General features: G+C 43.7%; 1 protein-coding gene across 1 annotated transcript in view; it reads right to left on the reverse strand.

Annotated features, from left to right (window-relative positions):
* COQ8A (coenzyme Q8A) overlaps nucleotides 1–20,599 on the reverse strand; it is a 43,745-nt gene that overhangs the window by 14,172 nt on the left and 8,974 nt on the right. The window contains exons 2-5 of the mRNA XM_071421631.1: nucleotides 17,477–17,671; nucleotides 14,920–15,330; nucleotides 13,872–13,938; nucleotides 5,643–5,717 (exon numbers count right to left, since the gene is read on the reverse strand). Coding sequence (XP_071277732.1) covers nucleotides 5,643–5,717; nucleotides 13,872–13,938; nucleotides 14,920–15,330; nucleotides 17,477–17,653 — 730 coding nt within the window. The 5' untranslated portion in view covers nucleotides 17,654–17,671. The remainder of the gene's footprint in view (nucleotides 1–5,642; nucleotides 5,718–13,871; nucleotides 13,939–14,919; nucleotides 15,331–17,476; nucleotides 17,672–20,599) is intronic.

Genomic DNA, 20,599 nt, shown 5'->3' on the forward strand with positions numbered 1-20,599 from the left:
AGAAGGGAAGGAGATCCTGATTCTAGTTTGTGGTCCCTTTGGGAGAAGCAGCCCAGAGCTCCCATGCAGGGCAATGCCCAGTGGAGCAGGGACAGAGGGGGCAGGCAGACAGCACCCACCTCTCCTGCTGACAGCAGCCAAGCAGGAGGAAGGGCAGCCTTGCAGCCAGGCTGCAGAGCTCACAGCTCACATGCTGATCTTGCAGCTACATTGTTTTTAGAATATTTTAGAGGAACAGAAGACAGAACAGCTGAAGCCCCCCATAAACAATGAGCAGACCCAAAAAGGCACAGCAGATGAAAACAGCCCTGGAGATCTCAGGCAGCAGATGGAAATGAGTGGTGTGTCCTGTGCTGACCAAAGCAGCCAGAGATCCTCTCCTGGATCTCTCAGGAAGGTACACAGAGGGACTTAGACTGGCCAGGGGACAGGAGAAATAACAGACACAGACTGAAGCAGCTGCTGTCTAAACTCTGGCAGCTCCCACAACTTGGTACCATTTTCTTGAGGTGCCAAGCATGTTACTGATCTGACAGACACCCTTCAGGCCCTGCAAGCAGCTGGACTGCTTACAGACCTTCCCTGCAGAAGTGGTTCCACAGAACTCTCCACTGGCAGAGCACAGATATGCCAGCTCCAGGCTGCTCTACTGCCCTTCATCCCCTCTCTCTCTTTCATCTGTTTCATGAGATAGCAGCAAGATGGGAGTGCATGTGGGACATTCTCTCTACAAATCCTTGTCCTAAGTCAAGGATGTACAGGAAAAAGAGGAATAAAACCACCAGAAGTACACAGGACAGCTATCCTGCTCTTGAGAGCAACATATGGAAAAGCAGGACAGGTCCAGAATTCACCACTTCCAGCACATTGCAATCCTTGGAACACATTTTGCTCTGGATAATGGATGTAAGGAGACTTAAAGACTGAACAGGTAGAGCTACCCAGGGCAGAAGGATCTGGCTTTACACACTTGAAAAGCTGTCTCTCAAGTGTCCTATCAGGAAAATTATATCCTTAGCAATGAAGAGGCAGATCCCTGTATGAGATGACACACAGGACCTAGGGAAAGTATGAAAACCATATCTCCCTTCACAGCACTGCACACAAAAACATCCTCCTTTGAGTCAGCAGCAGAATAAAGGGGTTAGTTAATGATTAAAGCCACATCCAGAAGCCAGTGAACCCTGACAATTTTAACTCTTATCAGAGAAAGGGCCAAACACAGGCAGTCCCAAATCCTCTTCTGCTGGCAGGCTCCTCACTGAAGCCAAGCCTCCAGGGGCAATACCTGAGCACCAGGCAGCCCAACAGCACAGGGGCAGCTCTTGCTTGGGTGCTTTGGTACAAGTGTGCATGAACAAGAATGTGACCTGGAAGCAAGAGTGAAAAGCACTGCTATGTCAATGGCAAGCAGAGAGAAAACAGACACAGCCTTCCGAGGCTGGGTGGAAAGGGGGTGGGGAATTAAACCCAGCTCAAGTTCATGGAAAAATATACCAATTTTCAGTGAGTTAACATTTTACCCAAAAGATGGCTGGCACCTTTTGGTGCCTCACATTATTTCTTCCCCATCTTCAGATCACAAAGCTGGTTTCACCTGTTTCACTAGGGAAAGGAAAAAATGCAAATAGGAGTCACATACAAGCTGTGGCAACACGGACACCTCAGAAGGTGCCTGGGCTTTGAGTTCTTCCACAGAACAGGCAGCAGGCAGACACCCTCCCTGCTGCTTGACCCACTTTTATTTTTTCTTCCTTTCCAAATTCAGAATCAGCATGAACCTTTCCAGACCTGTGTGCAACTCACTGCTGCATCACTCCTTTGCCACCATCAAATGGAGAACTAGTGACTAGACTTTGTTTTAGGACCATCTGCCACAGAAACTTTGGGGCAAAGGAATATTTAAGAACATGGCCTAAGCACTTGAGACTGACAACCCAAAGGCATGACTGCCTTTCATAGGAAAATCCCCCTGTGTCCAAATCCAGGCCAGGTGCCAGCCTGTCAGGGCTCTGTCCAGCCTGGCATTTGTGCAGAGCCTGAAGAACTGCCCAGGACAGATCATTAATAAGTGACAAAGTTGTCCTTGAACCCAGTCTCTATACTTGTAACAGCAGCTGTTTATTTGGGCACTCTCATTCTAATTCCTGGGAATTTATTCTGCTTTCCCATTCCCACCCTATGTGGGCCTTCTACTGTATTTACATACAAGTGTGTATTTACATACACACTGTAAATACTGAGGCTGCCATCAAGGTCACCAGTGACAGAGGGGGTTTTCAGCCTACCAGGAAAATTCAAACTGGAAATCAAGTCAGTCATCCTTTTTCTAACAAGATAAGATGAGCCAAACCCCTTAAAGATGGCAGCATTAGGGCCTTAAGCATTAAAAAAAAAAAAAAAAAAAAAAAAAAACCAACCAAAAAACTGCACCTACTCACAAGAATTTGGCAGCAGAATGAATTTATGTCCAGGACATCAGGCTTGGACAGAAAAGGAAGAAATTCACCAATTCTTGCACCAGACATATTTGTTCTAGGCTAAGTCCCTAAGAAGTGACTTGTTTATGGAAAAAGAGACAATCCAAAGTAGGGAGAGAAGAGTCCTGTGGCTACTAAACAAAGATGGGGAAGCTGAGCTGGAAAAAACAGATCAGCACCAGCAGAATTGCTAGAGAATGTGCAGGAGAGTAGGAATTTGCAGTCCCTCTGATAGCAGCAATGGAAAGAAGAAGTACAAGCTGTGCTGTCAGGATCATGTGTAGCTCAGGAGCATCTGGCAAAGGGGTTGGGACTAAAGGACCAGTGTTTCTAACTCCATTTTAAAAGTGTAAAGACACTTTAATTTGTACTATCTAGGCAAGAGGAGAGCAACCAAGAGAAAACTCTTCCTCATTACTTCTGGATGCCAGTGAGAGTGTGAAATTCTTAGGCATGCCTTTGGGCATACACACAGCCCACTTGTTTAAGTCTGGAGTGCCTATTAATATTGCAGCAGTAGGGAGAGAAATTACATCCTCCAGCAGCTTCCCAGGAACAGGACAATATGTCATTCTCCAAAGAGACAGGTCTCAGCACAAACTCATGGTGCTAGCAGCCACAAAACTCGGCAACAAATGCCTCGAGCTGAAATCAGGAAAGGAGTGCATTTTAAAGAAATGTAAAGGCACTTATGTCATGAGATTGCCCCCAAGAAGAGCTCAGGCTGGTATTGTCAGAAAAACAGCAAGAAAATGGAATCTTGGACTCCCACTGTGTACCTGCCTATCCTCTGCTGTGCATTTCTGCAGGAGCAGAGCCCATGGAGAGAGCTCTCATTCATGGAGCCTTACCCAGCATTCTAAAATACTGTGGAAAACACATGCAAGGACACCAGCTAGAGGTGTAGCTGAGTTACCTGGAAACCCTCCTGTGGCTTTTGCCTGAGAAGCTCCAGAGGAGTACAATGATGGAAATGTTTCATTTTGCCTCACCTCACTTGCTGCTCTTGGCCCATTCTCAGTTCCACTACTGATATTACTCTACAGCACAACCACTGCTCCAAGATCTTATCTAAGCAGACTTGACAGCAAGATGGGAAGCAACAAGGAAAGACAAATAAACACCTAAAAATAAAAGCCAGGTCATTTTCTTATTCCCTGCCTAGCACTGAAGTTGGCAGTTCTCATGGCCACCTTTTTTAATCAAGGTTTAATCAAGAAAATCACTCTTCCCAAAGCAAAATTCAAGACTGTAGAGAAGGCTTATGACAGAGAAAAATAGTAGTTTCCTCACCAAGAAGATAAAAGATAAAAAGTTTAGACTTTTTAGCAATTGCTTTATTGCAAGGAGAAAGTGTCTTCTGCTCTCTAAATAATAAAAAAAAAAAATAAAACTAATCCTTCTCATGCTGGAAGAGAGAGGAAAAAAGCTCATGTTATTCCCTCAAACTTCAGAGCTCTGCAAGCTCATGTTTTCATTTAGGGTGTGCCTAATTAGAAAACACTCTGGCAAGCAGAGAAATACCAACAGTTGTGCAATTCCACCTCTGTTAAAAGCAACACAAATCATCAGCTTCCAACAGGTATCAACAACCTGTCAAACATGCCAGGTGCTGAAAGCAAAAGGCCTTGAAGGATTCTCTACAGGATGAGCTGTGTTTGCCTGAGTGCATGTTTTTAAATCAAAGCAAAGAAACCCTCCCATCCTCAAACACCTCAGGTCTTAGAGAGAAACAAGAACTCTTTGCCAAGGATGGTTTTTCTCTGCTGGGCTGCTCTGTATTGCCTTGCTGTTAATATTTACATTTTGGTATTCCAAATACAAGCAGAGTCCTGGATTGTCCACAACTCCTGCCTCCCACTAATGGGAATGTGTTTCATATCCTGAACTGTTGTTTTATGGTTTGGGAATTTATTTTGGTTGGGATTTTTTTGTTCAGTTGCTTTGTTTTTTCAGTGTTTTCCCCCCTCCAAATTTCTTCATTTTTCAGCCACTCTAATACCTCCTGAAAAAGAGGTTCAATTTCCATCCTTCTTCCACCCCTAAAGATGACCAGGGTGAAGACAGAAACTGAATTAGAGTAGAATTACAAGGACCCAGCAGTTGCCATTATCTGAAAGTAATGCTTCTGAACCAGGAACAATTTGACTTCATTTTTACTTCTAGCTACAAGTATTTCAACCTTTCACCAGCTCCCTCCAGTCACTGGAAGTAACCTAAACACACAACCACACCAGCCAAACCAGAGAGACCAGCTGGAGACCAAACAGCCTGCAGCAACTCCAACAGACCTTGACATTCTGCAGTATCCCACCAAAGCTTTTTCTGGATAACAAGCAAGTGAATGGAACCACAAACTTGAGAGTAATCTCATGTTTTCTAGAGAAAAACACCTGAATTTTCTATGCCCTAAAGCATTCACCCACAGAGCCCCCACAATATTTTACCAACACATATGCTTAGAAGAAAGCCACCACAACACGATCAGGTACAACTTAGGAACATTTTACCTCCAATTTCACATAAGCTGGAAAGGAAGGAGGATCAGGTCAATTTGCACAGCAGAGCCTTTTGCATGTTATGAGAATCCTTTAGAAGGCAGCACAGACAGATATTGGAAATGGAGAATTCCCATTTAACAGGAGCATAAAGTGCTTTGTCTCTCTTGCAAGAGAACAGCCATCCTCCAAGTTTCTCCTAGGCAGAACATCCTTTAATTTCAAACAGACTGCAACCACTAACAAAATTTTCAGACACACAGGCTCTTGTAAAGTTTCTGTACTGATAGAAATGCATTGTTTCACTGAACAGTTTAAAGAGAATTGTTAAGGCAATCCAAGAATGGGCACAGGGATAGTATTGAACCTCAGGGATGGCTATGGGAAAGTAAAGCTGTACAAACTGTGCTGGCACAAACACATTCTCTGGAATATTCTTCTGACCTCTGTCCATGTGGTGGGGCTGTGGTGTACTGAGATGGGAGAAGAGCCAAGAGATGAAGAATAATATTGAAAATAAAAGAACTACCCATATCCCCTGTTATTCTGTCCCATTACCCAGCCTTCAAAAGAATACAAATTTTGCAAATGCAGGTAAACTGTATCTAGAAAGAAAATAAAGAAGAAGATAAAAAGAAAATGGAAGGACATGGAAATGGCTTACCACTGCGTTCCTCAGGTCTAAGGCTTTTCTTTGCCACTTCTGCCAGCGCCCCAATGCCAAGACCAACAGCTAGTCCTTTAAAATAACAAGAAAAAGACTCAAGTCAGAATGAAAAAACCTTCCAAGCCACATACAGAAGCATTTTTGGTAATTAACTTTAAGCCACACATTCAAATGCACAACAGCTCTATTAGAACATCCTGGCCTTTGCAATGGAGCCATCTTCACTGGACACTGAAGAGTTTTCTCCTCCTGTACTTCTTCAGGCCAGCATGCCAGCCAGGAATCATAGGCTAGGCCAGTCTGGGACATGTGGCTTTTATAAAGCATGTCACAAGTGTTACTCAGAGCTTTGTGCTCTGGCTGATGACCTGCTGTAGACTCAAATCATGGAGTTTAAAAAAAGGGAAGAAAAAGAAGCCAAAACTCTCACAAACATGGTTCTCAAAGTACAATTCTCAAGAAGGAACAGAATCCCTCTCACTGCCCACTGTGCCACAACAGCAGGAGGAAAAGCATCATTAGGATGAAGCCACTGCCAAGAGAGTGTAAAGTTGTGCAACCTTGCTGTCCAAGCTTTAGGTTTAATTGTGCTCATTAGCTGCCTCTTCCTTCCATGAGCTCATTTACTGTGATGAACAGAAACATGTTTTACCCCAAGGCTCACCTTACACCAGCAGTGTTGCAACCTGCAGTCCAAGGAGCTGGGCTGGGGAGTAATCCCACAGAGCAGTAAAACCAGGAGACAAAGCACCAGCACTCCCCATGCACTATCACCCTGGCAAGCAGTGAATTACAGGGTGGTTTCACAGCCACAGGTTCAGCTAGGACTACAAAAGCAGCATTATCTGCCTCTGCTAACCAGAGCAAAGGCACCAAAGAGTAAATGAGGCACAGATGGAATCGTGCAGCAATCCATACAACCAAAGGTCTCACTGCCTTCCCAAAATCAAAATGTTTATCTTTCTGGATAATAAATGGCATGAGCAATCAGAACAGATGGTGCTGCTCCACATCTCCTCAGCAGTGGTGCATCCTGCTGTGCTCTGCTCCCACACTGCTGACACTACAGCAGGGTGCACCTGCTTTCCAAGCACCCCAAGCCCTCCTTAAGGCACTGCTGGAAAACTTCCCAGGTGAAAGAACCAGGGAACAAAGTCAGCACAATGAAGGAAGCAGAGCTGTCCAGCACATGGCATTTTGCACGTGTGCAGGAAGAACCACATGCACAAGTTTTGTAGACTCAAGTGAGAAAGCCTGGCCACAAACAAGGTGACCCTGATCCTGGAGCTTTTCCTCTCTCCCATCAGGCAATTACAACTCCCCCTCTCCCAGTACAATTTCAGGCTTGTATAGTTTGTCTGCTTCACAAACAGCTCCACTTTTAATCTTACAGACTGCATGCACTGGGGCCAGAGAATCCTGCATAAGGTGAAGCACAAGAGGCATCAATGACATTACAAGGTGGTTGGGGTTTGGGTTTTTTGGTTGGTTTGGTGGGGGGTTTTGTGGGATGGTTTTTGTTTGGGGTTTTAAAAAGAAATTTCTATATTTTCTGCAAGTTTTTCTATGGAGTCACAGTACTGAAGGAAGTCTGATGTTAGTAATTATCTTGTGTAGACCCTTCAATTGTGGCAAACCATGCATCACCAATTAACAAGTGTTTTGCACCAGAAATCCAGAGATTTTATTAGCTAAACAAAGTGAGAAAAATACCCCTAGGCTTCAGAGAAAACAAGCAAAAAGGTTTTTCAAACACAGCACTAACACCTACTAAAATGCCATACACAATTATTTCCAATCAGATCCCACATACAAGACAGTAACTTGGAGCAGGCAGTACCAAGAGTCAGATAGGAAGCCAATAAATATGTATCTCATCAATAAGATGTGGTTTTCTAGACTAAATACCACTCACAGAACATTTCTGTTGGCCTTGATCCCACTTTTACCACCTCCAAAACAATGCTCCCCACCATAAATCAGCTTGATCATTATCAGAGCTAGACTGAACTGACTGGCAGTAATTGGTTTCAGAGTAAAAACATCACATCTTCTTCTACAGGCTCTATGTTCAATGTCTAAAATTAAAAATTACCAGATTTACTTCCTGGACATAAAATAAAACATATCTGAAGTTTCTAATCTCTTCATCATTAAGACACAAACCACTTCAAAGGTAAATGAAAATCTAGGAACCAGATTCTACCCTGTCTTGCAGAGTAAAGCTGAAGAAGTTACAGCTTGTTTAAAAGCAGCTTGGGTTTACATCAGTGTGGGCAAGATCAGACTACAAATGATGTGTTTTGCACCTTCCTTCTCATAAATGTGCACAGCTAAGCATCTGTACTAATATTTTAGACTGCACTAAAAAAAGAGCTGCTTTTTCAATAGGTGCTCTTACAACTTCCTCCCTGCTCACTCTATCCAATTTCCAAAAAAAAAAAATGAACCCAAATCACCAATCAACAACAGTTTCAGATAAACTAAAGTTGGGCAAAAACAAGTGCATGGTTAAACAGCTGCTAAGCTTTAAAGATCTGAAGTTTAAACAAAGGCTTCAAACATCTTCAAACTATAACCACAGTGTTTGCTGCTGCTTAGCAGTGGAGCTTGCAAAAAAAGAAGGATGTAAGGGTGGATGTTTGGGGCTAAGGTGTTTGCCTTCCCAAGTAACTACTCCAGATGCTGAGGTGCTGCTTCCCAGGAGTAGAGGACATCTGCCTGCCAGCAGGGAGTCCTGAATGAGCTCCTCTTGCTGCTTTGCTTGAACATGGAGCTTTCTTTGCTTCCCCTCTGAAACTGTCTTTATCTCAGCTCCCAAGTTTTTGCTCTTTCCTATTCCTCCCTGCAGTGGGAGGAAATGAGTAGGCAGCTCTGTGGGGCTGAGCTGCTGCTGTTCACCTGTTACCAGGAACAAATCACCCTCCAAAGAACCTGCAGTGCTCCAAAAGCAGCCTCCTCCTCTGGGCCACTAATCTACTTGCACAGGACACTCCTGATGCCCTTCACTTCCCTTGTCTGCAAGAGGTGTATTTCCTCCAAGAATAATCATTTTGGGACACTTCTCAGCAGTGCTCAACAGGCATTGTTCAGCACCTTGAAAAAATAATATCCTTAAGTACCTCTATAAAGTCCTTCTCCTGCATTTTGCACTTCATGCAGATTATTTCAGGCCTGGAAAATGCCACTTGGTTCTATAGCAGTAGAGTGGCTCTCAGCATATTTTCCAGGCATGTGCAGCATCTGGTACACTTGAAACCAAGCCTATCAAGGGATGATCTGGAACCAGTTTTGTTCAGGGCAAAACCTCTTGCTCAGCAACTGAGACAACCAAACAAACAGGAGCTGAATGGGCTGTTATCACTGCTCAGCCTGCCAAGCACAGGGTGGGAGCAAGACCCTCCCCTGGAGCAGCCTGTGCCCTGGTTTTGGTCAGGTAAAACACCACAATCACCACACAGAACACACTGAAAGCTCCTCAGCTGGACAGGGCAATGAAGAATATAATGAAAGGCTCATGGGTCAGGACAGGGAGATCACTCAGCAATCACCATCAGAGAGAAAACAGACTTGACCTGGGGAAATTAGCTCAATTTATTACCAATCAAATCAGAGTAGGATAATGAGAAATTAATACTAAATCATAAAAGATATTCCTTCTACTCCTCTGTCAGGTTTGCAAGGTGCCCCTGAGCAGGAAGAATGATGTGCGTAACTCCAACATCTGGGAGTGACTGGCATCTGACTCCAGGATATCAGAAAGCTAATTAATTACTTTATTATACTATATTATAATGTGACTATATTACACTGTATCACACTAACAAGAACTATCACTAACTAACTCAAAAAACTTGTGACTCTCTGCCCGAGAGTCCCGACACCCACACGTGGGTCAATGAATCCAAAACACCCTCACCAGAATCCAAACCAGCAATCACCTTGGGTAAACAATCTCCAGAACACATTCCACATGGGCACAAACACAGGAGCAGCAAGTGAGATAAGAATTGCTTTGATCATTGTTTTCTCTGCTTCTCTCAGGAGAATCCTGAGAAAGCGAAATCTCTCTCTGTTCAGAGGGCATGTGAATAACACACTCCTCCCTTCTTTCTGAGCTTAACTTTACTCCTGAATTCTGCTCCTCCCTCCTCAGGGAGAGAACTCCTCACTCTGCCCCTGCCCCAGTGTGGGGTTGCTCCCACAGAGACAGTTCTCCACAAACTCCCCCAATGAGAGTCCTCTCCATGGGCTGCAGTTCTACACAGCCTGCCCCAGCACAGGGTGCAATCCTTCAGAACAGGCTGCTCCAGGGGCACGAGTCCTGCCAGGAACCTGCTCCTGTGGGGGCTTCACACAGCTTTCTTCAAGCATCCATCTCTTCCCTGGGGGCTCCTCCATGGGCTGCAGGTGGAATTCCTCCATTGTGGCCCTCCCTGGGCTGCAGGGACACAGATGCCTCACCATGGCCTTCACCACAGGCTGCCAGAGAATCTCAGCCCCAGCATCTGCAGCACCTTCTCCACCTCCTCCTTCCCCACCCTTGGTGCCTGCAGGGCTGGTTCTCTCACTCCTCTCTCCAGATGCATTTTTTTTCTGGATGTTTTTCTCCCTTCTTAACTCTTATCCCAGAGGCTCTGCCACCAGTGCTGATGGCCTTGGCTTGGAGCCACCTTGGAGCTGGACACGGGGGAAGTTTCTGGAAGCTTCTCCCAGAAGCCACCCTGCAGCCAAACCCTTGACAAGCAAACCCAATCCACTCACATGAATCCTGCAGCTGTCAGGTCTGTATATACTTTACTATCATACCTCAGCAGAGAAGGTTTTTGATTTTTTTCTTTTCAAATTTGTTAAAATCATATTAAATCTAGACTTCACCACAAGCTTCCAGAATTTTCTTTATTGCAAAAGAATCTTATTATATCATTAAAATAATAAACTTAGAAACCAGGAATATGATTAAGGGAGACAGGAACAGCTTAGAAAAGTCAAATAAGGCAAGGAAGGGAGAATGGAAATAAAAAAAAAAAAACATTAAGAACTGAGTAGTGGAACTGATGACCCATCAGGCTACAAAACAAGCATGGAACAAAAAACTGCAGAAAAATCTGTTTTGTCAATTACAATCCTGGGAAGAATAAATAAATAAAAATCAAGGATGCTATTTAGTACTATAAATAGACCTACCAGCAGTCACTCTGGCTGCTGCTAGAAGCAAATAAAAATACATATAAAGGACTAAGAAGTTCAGTAGAGGATCTTGTGCTGGTCACAGAGCAATATTAGCTCAGTATTACAGGCAAGTGTTGGAAAACATGATCTTCAATCTTTCCAGTAAAATGCTCTTTGCCCACAGAAGAAGTGAGAAGCCAGGCAAACTCAGCAGTCCAAGTATTTTTGCCTCCTGTTGCTAATTTGTCCATCACTCCCAGAGTGATGGACATCACGGCTGAGACACAGCTGAACACTCCCATAACACTGAAGGGGATGAAAGAAAACATTCAAAGACAGGAGGAGGGATGGGATCATGCCAATAGCATGGGAATTTAGCTATCTGAACCCCAGGAACAGTTATATGAACTCTGGTTTTGACCTACTCAACATCACTCCATCCTATCCAACATTAAAATAATACTGTTTGAATATAGAAATAAAGGGGGAAAGTTGATTCTATTAAAAAAAAAAAAAATCAAATGCTAGTTTGACTGGTGTGGATATTGTAGGAGAAGAATCCACCTCAACCACTTTATTTCCCAGAATGATTTTTTGGGGTCTTCAAATGAAGATGGCATCCCAAAGCACACAAGAAAATTCGTGCACAAAAAGTTTACTTGCTTTAAGCTACATTCCCTCACAGACATGGAGCAGCCTCCTGCCCTTGGTTATTTCTAAGGCAATGTAAAGAGCCAGGCAGTAGAGCAGGAAATAATCACCCCCCACCTCTGCCATTCCTTGGCTGATTCTCATCATTTGAATGTCCTAGGAAGTGAGGACACAGCTGGCTCACTAATATTCCACAGGTTAACAGTGATGTTTCCTGCAATATTTCTTTATCCTCCCCCATCCAACCTGGCCTTCAACACCTCCAGAGATGGGATATTCCCAATTTCTCTGGGCAGGCTGTGCCAGTGCCTCACCACCCTCTGAATAAAGGATTTATTCCTTTATAATAATAACCTTTATAACTAATCTAAGCCTGCCCTCTGTCAGTTTAAAGCCATTATCCCTCATCCTGTTACCAGAGGTCCTTGTAGAAAGTCCCAAAATAATAGCAAGGGATATCTTAAACTGAAATAAATTACATATAGACCAAATTTTTTGTTTGCTAAGCCACTGTACTGACAGTACTGCTTCTCTTTGCTGTTGCAAATTAAAATTCAGAGGGAAAGATAAGCAATGAATGCTAACATGAGATTGCAGAGACCAGAGAATCTGAACAATTTCTGCAAAAGAATTTTCCCCCAGCAGCCCTCTAAAAGCAAGCACTCTCTCTTGCCAGCCATTTTACTCACATGAAGCAGACAACTGGAAGAAGAGTAGCAAGACCAAAACAAAAATAAATGACACAGAGATGTCTGGAGATGCTGCTTATAAGCAATCTTTCTTTCCTACTCTCCCTTAGTGGTTTTGGTCTGAGGGGGCTATTTGTTTTGGTTTTTACCTTGAGGTTAGGAGAAGACAGGTTATACTTCCCCTAGAAGGATGAGTTAGCCTTCCCTCCCACAACAGCCTTGGATGCCAAAAGCTGGAGCATAAAGCAACAGCACTGGAACCCAAAGTTCACAGAAAATTTGGTCATCTGCCACTTCACATCCACCAGCTGTCAGCAAGCAGCAACAGAGGAACTCAGAAGATGGCAGCTAAAAGTGCTGGGATATTTCCCCTAGCATTGAAGGCTAGATTAGAATGGACACCTGTGTGCTACTAGAGCTTAGGAACATTGTAAGTGAGTTTTAAAGTAATGCCTTGTTACTCCAAAAGCAGATCATGAACCCTGCTTCCCCTAAGGAATAATAAGCATGCTGTGAAGCCAGAGTGCCTGCAACAGACTACAGGGTTAAAGAGATCTGACAAGCATGAAAAACTTATCACAAAATTCACTTGCTGTTTATTCCTGCACTGCATAGGATCAGCCCCTGCCCCAACTCCTCCTAGTGTGCCTATCAGTCTGACAAGAGGACACACAGAGACATAGTAATTGTTTTTTTAATATAATAGTTGATTTGAATTACATTTGACAGGTTACTTTTCTTTCTTCTGGGATCTGTAACACAAGGATGTCTACTTTGTACATGTGCTTCTCTATCAAATTTTGTGGAAGAGAATCACAAGAGCCACAACAGACTGTTCACAACCTAGATAGGCCACTATCATCTCAAAACAGAAGAGTCACAAAAAAAACCCCAACCACAGCAAAACACAGACTCCTCATCCAAGGAGGATTACCTAAGTAGCACTAGCTGTGTTCATCTCTCCACTGGCAATATGTGATACCTTATTCCTTAGGAACATGTTTAGTCCTTTGATGATTTTGGATACAATACATTACATAAGCATCATCTGTCAATATTACTTAAGATATTTAGCTGCTTTTTGATATAGTAAGTCCCATTCTGCAAGTAGAATTCATTTAAGTTTCAGCTAGCTTGATCTTACAAGCTCAGAATTTACATTCTTCCTGGGAGAAAATGGTCTACAAGCAATGGCTTAGTAAATCAAACCTTGACTATTATCATCTCCCCATGCTCAAAAAGGAATACCAGGAGGAAATGTTTTATATTTAAACACTGTTCACAGAAGTAGCAAGGATAAGACTGGGGAAAGATTACTTAGAATAACAGCTGCTCCAGCTGTCTCTGCTTGACAGTAACAGCAAACTGTAAGGACTGGGAGAGTCCTCAAAGTGCAATCACATGTGCAGGACCAGGGTATTTGTACAGGCTGGGGAACAGCCTGCACCCCAGTCTCCCATTAGAACAGCACAGCCCACATGGAGGTGTCACCATGACAGCTCTGCTATGCACCCCCCAAATCATCAGCCCCAAACTAAAGAGCAATGACAAAGCCCAGATGGAGCTGTTTGTGGGAAAGCACTTTGCTGTTAGCAAGCTGAACTGCAAATAGGATGGCAGAGGCAACCCCCCAGTGGTGCAGAGCAGGAGCCCTGTCACAGGCAGCTGTGACAGCAGTGTCAGTGCCATGGCAAGGCTGGCAGTGCACACTCACCTCCGAAGTTGGCGAGGCGGCCGATCCTGGTGACTGGAACCTTCCTCTCCCGGGCCCGCTCACTGAGCTGCAGGGGGGAGAGAGAGAGAGGGGAAAAACAAAACAAGAAATCCACAAATTAACTGGGCACATGCTCAGACACCTGCAAAGTCAGAGCACAAGCCAGAGCACTTGAACAGCTCCATGCTGCAGAAAGCTTTCCTTGAACCCTTGGGATTTTCAAGGGAATACAGATCAGAACAGACACATCCTGAACTGAAATGCACACTGAGCAGAGGAGAGGACAGGAAGGTGGGAAAGACAGAAGAGCTGATAACCATGTTGGGAAACCCCATTTTCACTTTCAACTCAGCAGCCCTTGTATTTTGAACTTGGAGAAGCCAAACAAAGCTAACCCAAACTCCCTTCCATGCATGGCATTAGAACTCACGGAGGGTCATCAGATTCACAGAACTGTAATTCACAGGACTGTGGACAGTTCCCCCACACACAGCAGCAGGAGCAGCTAAGTGTACAGTTACATCCAATATCCTGAGTGAGTGAGCCCAGTGGCATCTGATACTGGATGTGGGGAAGGAGCACAAGGTCAGAGCAGGTGACAAGTATCTGCACTGTGGGCTCTGCACTCACACGAGGGCATGAAGCACTAAAGTGAAAATTGTGAGCTGTGCTACTCTCCAATCTACTTATGCTCAGGGCAGCATTGCCTCCACCCCTACAACTGCCTCCACCCCTACAAGATGCCACACAGGAAGCCACAGCCTCCACTGTGAGGAGCTTAGGTCCAATTCTAAGCCTACGTACACTTTTTAAACATCCTCTCACATCAGATTATCTGACACAGAGGGAGCAAGTGTGAAAAGAGAGACTGAAAAGCTATTAACAGAGCAAATATCACAGGATTAATGAGCACTGACACTTCCCTCTTTTCCCTGCAAAAAAGGGAATAGTGGAAGAGGAAGAAATGAGAGAAACATAGGAGAAGGTGAGTAAGGGCAATCTGGTACAGACATCACAGTAGTGAGAATCCTTAATTAAAACAACATACCATCTGCTTGTAGGGTTTCTGTCCTGAACCTGTTTTGGCCTGTCTGGCTTTATCAATATCTTCAGCTGTTAATCCACCAACAGAGGAATGGTCTTGGTGAAAAGCTCTATTTTGTCCAAAGGCAGTAGCAAAAGGATTTCCAGGGTCCCTAATGCCTCCAAATAACCTTGCATCCATTTTGGGAGGGAAAGGCTTCTGACCCATGCCAGAATCTCCAGTCTCATCAATATTTCTAAAAGGTCCATTTGTTGTGTAGGAATAAGCAGGGCCTTCAGTGCTGTGTTCCTGAGGCTTGCCAGGGGCAGTGGAGAAGTCCATTGGAGCATCTGATGGCTCTCTGGCTGAGAAGTCATAGTCTTTCCCAAAATCCTCACCAAGGTCAGTAAAGTTCTCCTGCTGTTTGCCAAGCTCCTGCAAACAAGAATTGAAATACTTGAAGAAAAGATCTTAAACTTTGCTCCCTACCCACCCATGGTCCTCAGAGATGAGCATGCATCTGGGTGTCATGTCTCCACAGTAAAGAACTGTAGAGACAGAGACTCTGGCGCTGCAGACATTCACAGTAAGAGACAAGAAAAAAGGAAGAGACACTGATGATGCCTGGAATCCCTGACAACCCTTTAACTCCACTGATGGGACAAATTCTTTAACAGTTTCTCAAATATCCATAACTGGAGACACCCTGTTTTTACATACACTGCCAGAGAGGGTCACTAAATATGGAGTTCACTAGAAGCAGTGCACTGCTCAGAAACAACAGGTGACTGGAGCTGCAGTATCACATAAGAATAATGTTGTTTTCCTTCCTCCCACCCTGTTTTCAGTCACACAACATGAGCACTTCCAAGCCCAAAGCCACCTGAAGCAATACCAGATACCTACTTACAGGCAGAGTAAGCTCAGCCCTTCACAGTCATAACACTGCCAACTGCAAAACACATTCCATTATTCAACCACCAAACTATGTGTTGTCATCCCAAAATAAATAAAATTCTGTGCCTGGAGCAAGGATAACAGCATCAGGCACAGCAACACTCCAGGCAAGCTTCTCCTGACACTCTTTTCTGTCCTAACCTTGCAAAAGCTGCCCCACAAAGTCCAGGTATTTTTTAACACTTTTCAGTCAAAAATAAATACATAAATAAAAATCAACAGCAGAGCATTATCTCTAGTTACCGATCTCAGCAGTGGCAATACCATAAAATAACTGATGACTGTTACAGGCTATCAACAGGATTTTAAATCCTGCTGTGGTCAGGCAACCAGGCAGCATATTTTGGGCTCTTTCCTAAATACTAATTACATTTCCCTTCCTTAGAAAAAAAGCAGAACATGGTCTTTCCTGTTATTCAGCAGGTCTCATACTATTCTGAACCTCAACATCACAGTGGGGGAGGAGAGAAATGTTTACAGATGGGAACTGTGGCTCACAATACTGACCAGTGATTACAAGCAAGAAAGCTCCCTTGCCTCCATACCAAATTTTTAGAAACATGCCAGACAGCTAAACCACTGCCAATTAATGTAAAACATCTTCCTCTCTTCAAAACAGAAAATTCTGTGTGTTTATATTTCTTACTGAGCTCTGCTTTGGCAAGAGTTTCTCTTGCAATCCCTTTACCTAAAGCAGGACAAGTGTTCTGCAGTTGTGCTCATTGGGCTTCTCTTGTGCAAAGAAACATGCACAGAAACAGAACATCTCTCCTCTTGGGTGCAAGAGGCAGGCAATGACAAGACAAAGCACTATCCCACAAACAAACATCCAAGTTAGTTCTACTGCAAGCTTAAACAGAACCAAGAAAGCACTGGCCCAGATTGTAGGACTGAAGCTATAGATTGCTCATTGCATAAAAACCATCAAAATCTCATTCCTTAGTTTCTGCTTCAAAAATGATCATCTGAGCTACACACTCCTTCCAGAGAATGATGAGAGAGAAGTACCACAGATAAGCCCCTTGCTTTCAAAAGATGGCAGCACAGCAGATGTGAAGCTTTTATAAATCTATCCCATCTCTGATGAGAGAAGCTGCTGTCTGCCTTTCCTTATGTTCCTCATTTGAAAGCCAGTTCCAAAATTCCAGCCTGGGCTGTAAGTGGTGAATGTGCAAACACCTGAACCTGAGCCACTCTGAAAAATATCACGTGCACCAATTCTGCCAAGAAAGGAAGCAGCACTGAGATAAATCCAGTGCACTCTAAAAGAGATGCAAATCAATGCCCAAAGTTTAAAGGAGACTAAATAACAAAGTTGCTGACCAGTCTTAGCAAGAGCTTGATCTTTAACAAGATGGGAACTTTTCTTATTCAGCGTGTCTTAAACACTCAGTAATGGAAACACTAACATTCCCCTCCCATTCCTGTTCAAGCACCTTCCACACACCACAAATTCCAAAGAATTCCCAGAGCCCTGCAACATTACTGTTATCAATCCCACACTTCAGAACTAGGCTCTCATTCAAGACGTGAGTTCCCTGACACTCACACAACAAAACCAAAAAAAGTACCAGGAGAAAAAGCAAAGCATCAGACTAGAGTGTGCTCAAAGAGCTTTGCTCACCTGCACCTTGCCCAGGGCAGAGCTGAACTGTTGCTCAGCAGTGGCCTGGAGAGTCTTGGCAATGGTGACTGCATCTCCCCCGAGGAGCACCTGCCGAAGCTGCCCTGCCTGGGTCTCCAGGATGGCTTTACTCAGCTTGGTCAAGCCCCTCATGACCATGATGGCATCACCCGCCATGACTGATGAATTTCTGTGCTGAAAGATAAAAAGGGAGAGGGAGCAGAGAGACAAGATGTCAAGAACAAGTTTGCAGCAGGTTTCATGTCCCCTAAGAGCTGGTAGCAGATGCCTGGAAAATCTCTTCCTGCTTTGGCAAGCAGCCACCATGGGAACCTGTTTGCAGCCCAGGGAGCAGCCAGGCCAGCCTGAGGGCCTGGATAGCTGATCTTACCAGGAAAAGAGAATTCTCCTTCTTCTCATGAGTTAGGATGACTTTCCAGGACTCTGCACAAATATCCAAGTTGCCATTCACCAAGGCAAGCAAAGACAGTAAATGTCGGTAAACACTACAAAGATTGTCTTGATTCCTTCCAGATGTTAGAAGTGGATTAAAAACATAAACATTTGACCTTTCATTATTTTGGAGCCTTGGAACACGTTCTCAGATCCTGATAGCACTGATGAAGTTCACTGTCACATTCCATCCCTGCCCTGCAGTTGTGCCTGCTCATTTTACATAGCTGAATTTCTTTACTCCCACACCAGTGATTAAGCTTTGTCCATCCTCCAAAGGCAGCCTGCTCCATAGTCTGTTTTGTCCCCAACTTGTAGCTCACTCTGCTACTTCTAACTGGAAGTTTAAGCATCTCACAACACCTACCTACCACAGCATTTGCAAAGTGCTGCACTACAGTCAATTTTTGATTTAGCCCCTATTCCTTTTCAAGAGGATCCATCTCAGATTTAGAACAGCCTGTGCCACTTCAGTGTCTTCAAATACAAAACTGGGCACTGCAGGATGGAGGACAGAGTGTGTCTGACAAGAGTAATTTCCATCAACTCATTTGGCTCAGTCTAGAACCAAGCTCAGGCTCAGGACAGTGGCTCTCCTACATCACTGTGGTTCATGTAAAAGAAATCCAGTGCTTTGGGTGCAAAACCATTTTGCAGGGGAGATTTTCACCTGCTTATTTCACTCATCTGCTACACCCTTCAAGCACAGACAGGGTCACAGTTCCAGGACTGGCTCAGCTGCACATGTTCCCATCTTTACTGACACAGAACACAGAGGCATGCAGTTGGAACAAGATGCTGACTAAGCTCCAACCTTGCCCATACAGCAGTCTCCCTAATGATTTGGAGAGGAAAAAAAAAAATGTTCTGACTGTACTAGGTAGAGAGCACTAGTCTAAGGTCACATATTTATTTCCTAGGTAGGTACACAGCTATCAACCAATTTTTAGAGGATAACTTGTCAACATGCACATCTACTCAACTATAAATGTTAATAAACTGATGTGGTACAAGTGGTCTTGAGTCAAAGCACACAAAGCATTGCATCCAGCTGCAGACCACAAGCACCTGGATCCAGTTACCTTCTCAGGAAACACATGCCCTGTCTCAAACATGTCTGCTGCACCTGTCATGAAGGAGAAGAATGGACTGCTAAAGCTAAATTTCTGTCTAAGTACACAAATTTGCTGCAATCACACAGGAACTGCACAGATTACTACAGCTGAACTTCAGAGAGACATTATTATGCAAATGCAGGATAAAGCCCAGTTACTGGGACATTTGTTCAACCACTGTTTTATCAGTGATCAAAATCTGGAACAAGCATTGCAGCCAGGAGTGTTACACTTACATGTTGTAAGTGCACTAAAAGGACAGTCAAGGGCTTACAAGGAATCTGGGCATAACAGGTTAGCTGCAAAAATAAAACTCAAGCCCACCTAGGTCATTTTTCTGTGGTTCTCACTACAAGACCTATCCATCTGCTCCAGACCTCTAAGAAGTGTTACTCCTGCATCTCTCTGAGTTCAACCACTACAATTTGTTTTAACCTTGTATAAAGCACTTTTAAACTCAAAAGTTGCCTGTCAGGCAAGGAAATCTACTCTGTCAACAGGAAGTGTTTTTCTACCCCTACATCTTCACACTGGAAATTTCCACATGGATCTCACCCAAAGCATTTATTTGCAGGCTGTCCCTGCAATTCAGAGCCAGTCAAAGAAATCAGCCAATAACCCAATACTGTCCCAGCTGAAATGAGACCATTCAAAGGTTGCCACTATTAAGAAATAAGTGCTTTTGTGATCACAAGTATTAACAGCAAGGAAAGCTTGAGTGCAAAAAAAGTTCATTTCCTCCATCCCAAGAAGGGCAACAAAAGGTAAGCCAATACAGACTTGGACAACCCACACAAAAACAAATCCACTTTTAACATGTATTCTTACTAATCAATAGTAGTAAAACTATACACTTCTTTCACCCCAAACCAGCCAAAGACCTTGTCATAAAGTGCCAGTTAGGACATGCTAAATGTGTGCTTTTTAAAAGAAATAAATCTCCAAACAAAATTTCAGGGAAGCTAATGCAGCCACCAGTAGAAAACATACATTGCACAACACTCATTCAACCCTGCACTGCTAAATATATCAACATGCAAAGAGGACCTATTGCCCTGCACAGATTTGGCTACAAGACACTGTACAGGGCAAATTCTTACCAATCTCTCTCTGACTTCCATTTTACCAGCCCCACTTGCTCTGCACAGCAGCTGTAACCACCTAGGTACCAGGTAAGTGGTTGGTTAGCTCAGAAGCATCAGCAACATGCTCCTATGCAGTGCTGCCAAAAGACAGCATTATTATTCTAAATAAAATATATGCTACATTATCAAGAAGGTAAAACACTACATACACACACACACAAAAAAAAAAAAAAAAAAAAAAAAAAAAAAAAACACACAACCAACCAACAAAATAAACCAAAACCCAAACATTAGGAAAATTACTTTTTTTTTTTTTTTAACAAAAAGGCAATAAGCAAGCACAAGCAAGGACAAAACCTCAAAAACTGAGACAGGAAGCACACACTTCTGAGAAGTTTGGTACTGTACCAAACAACTACACTCGTGTTAATACCCAGCACAGACAGCAGGCAAGGCATTTTTCCCCCTAA

The sequence above is a fragment of the Agelaius tricolor genome, unplaced genomic scaffold, assembly GCF_023055355.1.
Source record: "Agelaius tricolor isolate 1412-34295 unplaced genomic scaffold, bAgeTri1.0.p SCAF_1, whole genome shotgun sequence".
Lineage (NCBI taxonomy): Eukaryota > Metazoa > Chordata > Aves > Passeriformes > Icteridae > Agelaius > Agelaius tricolor.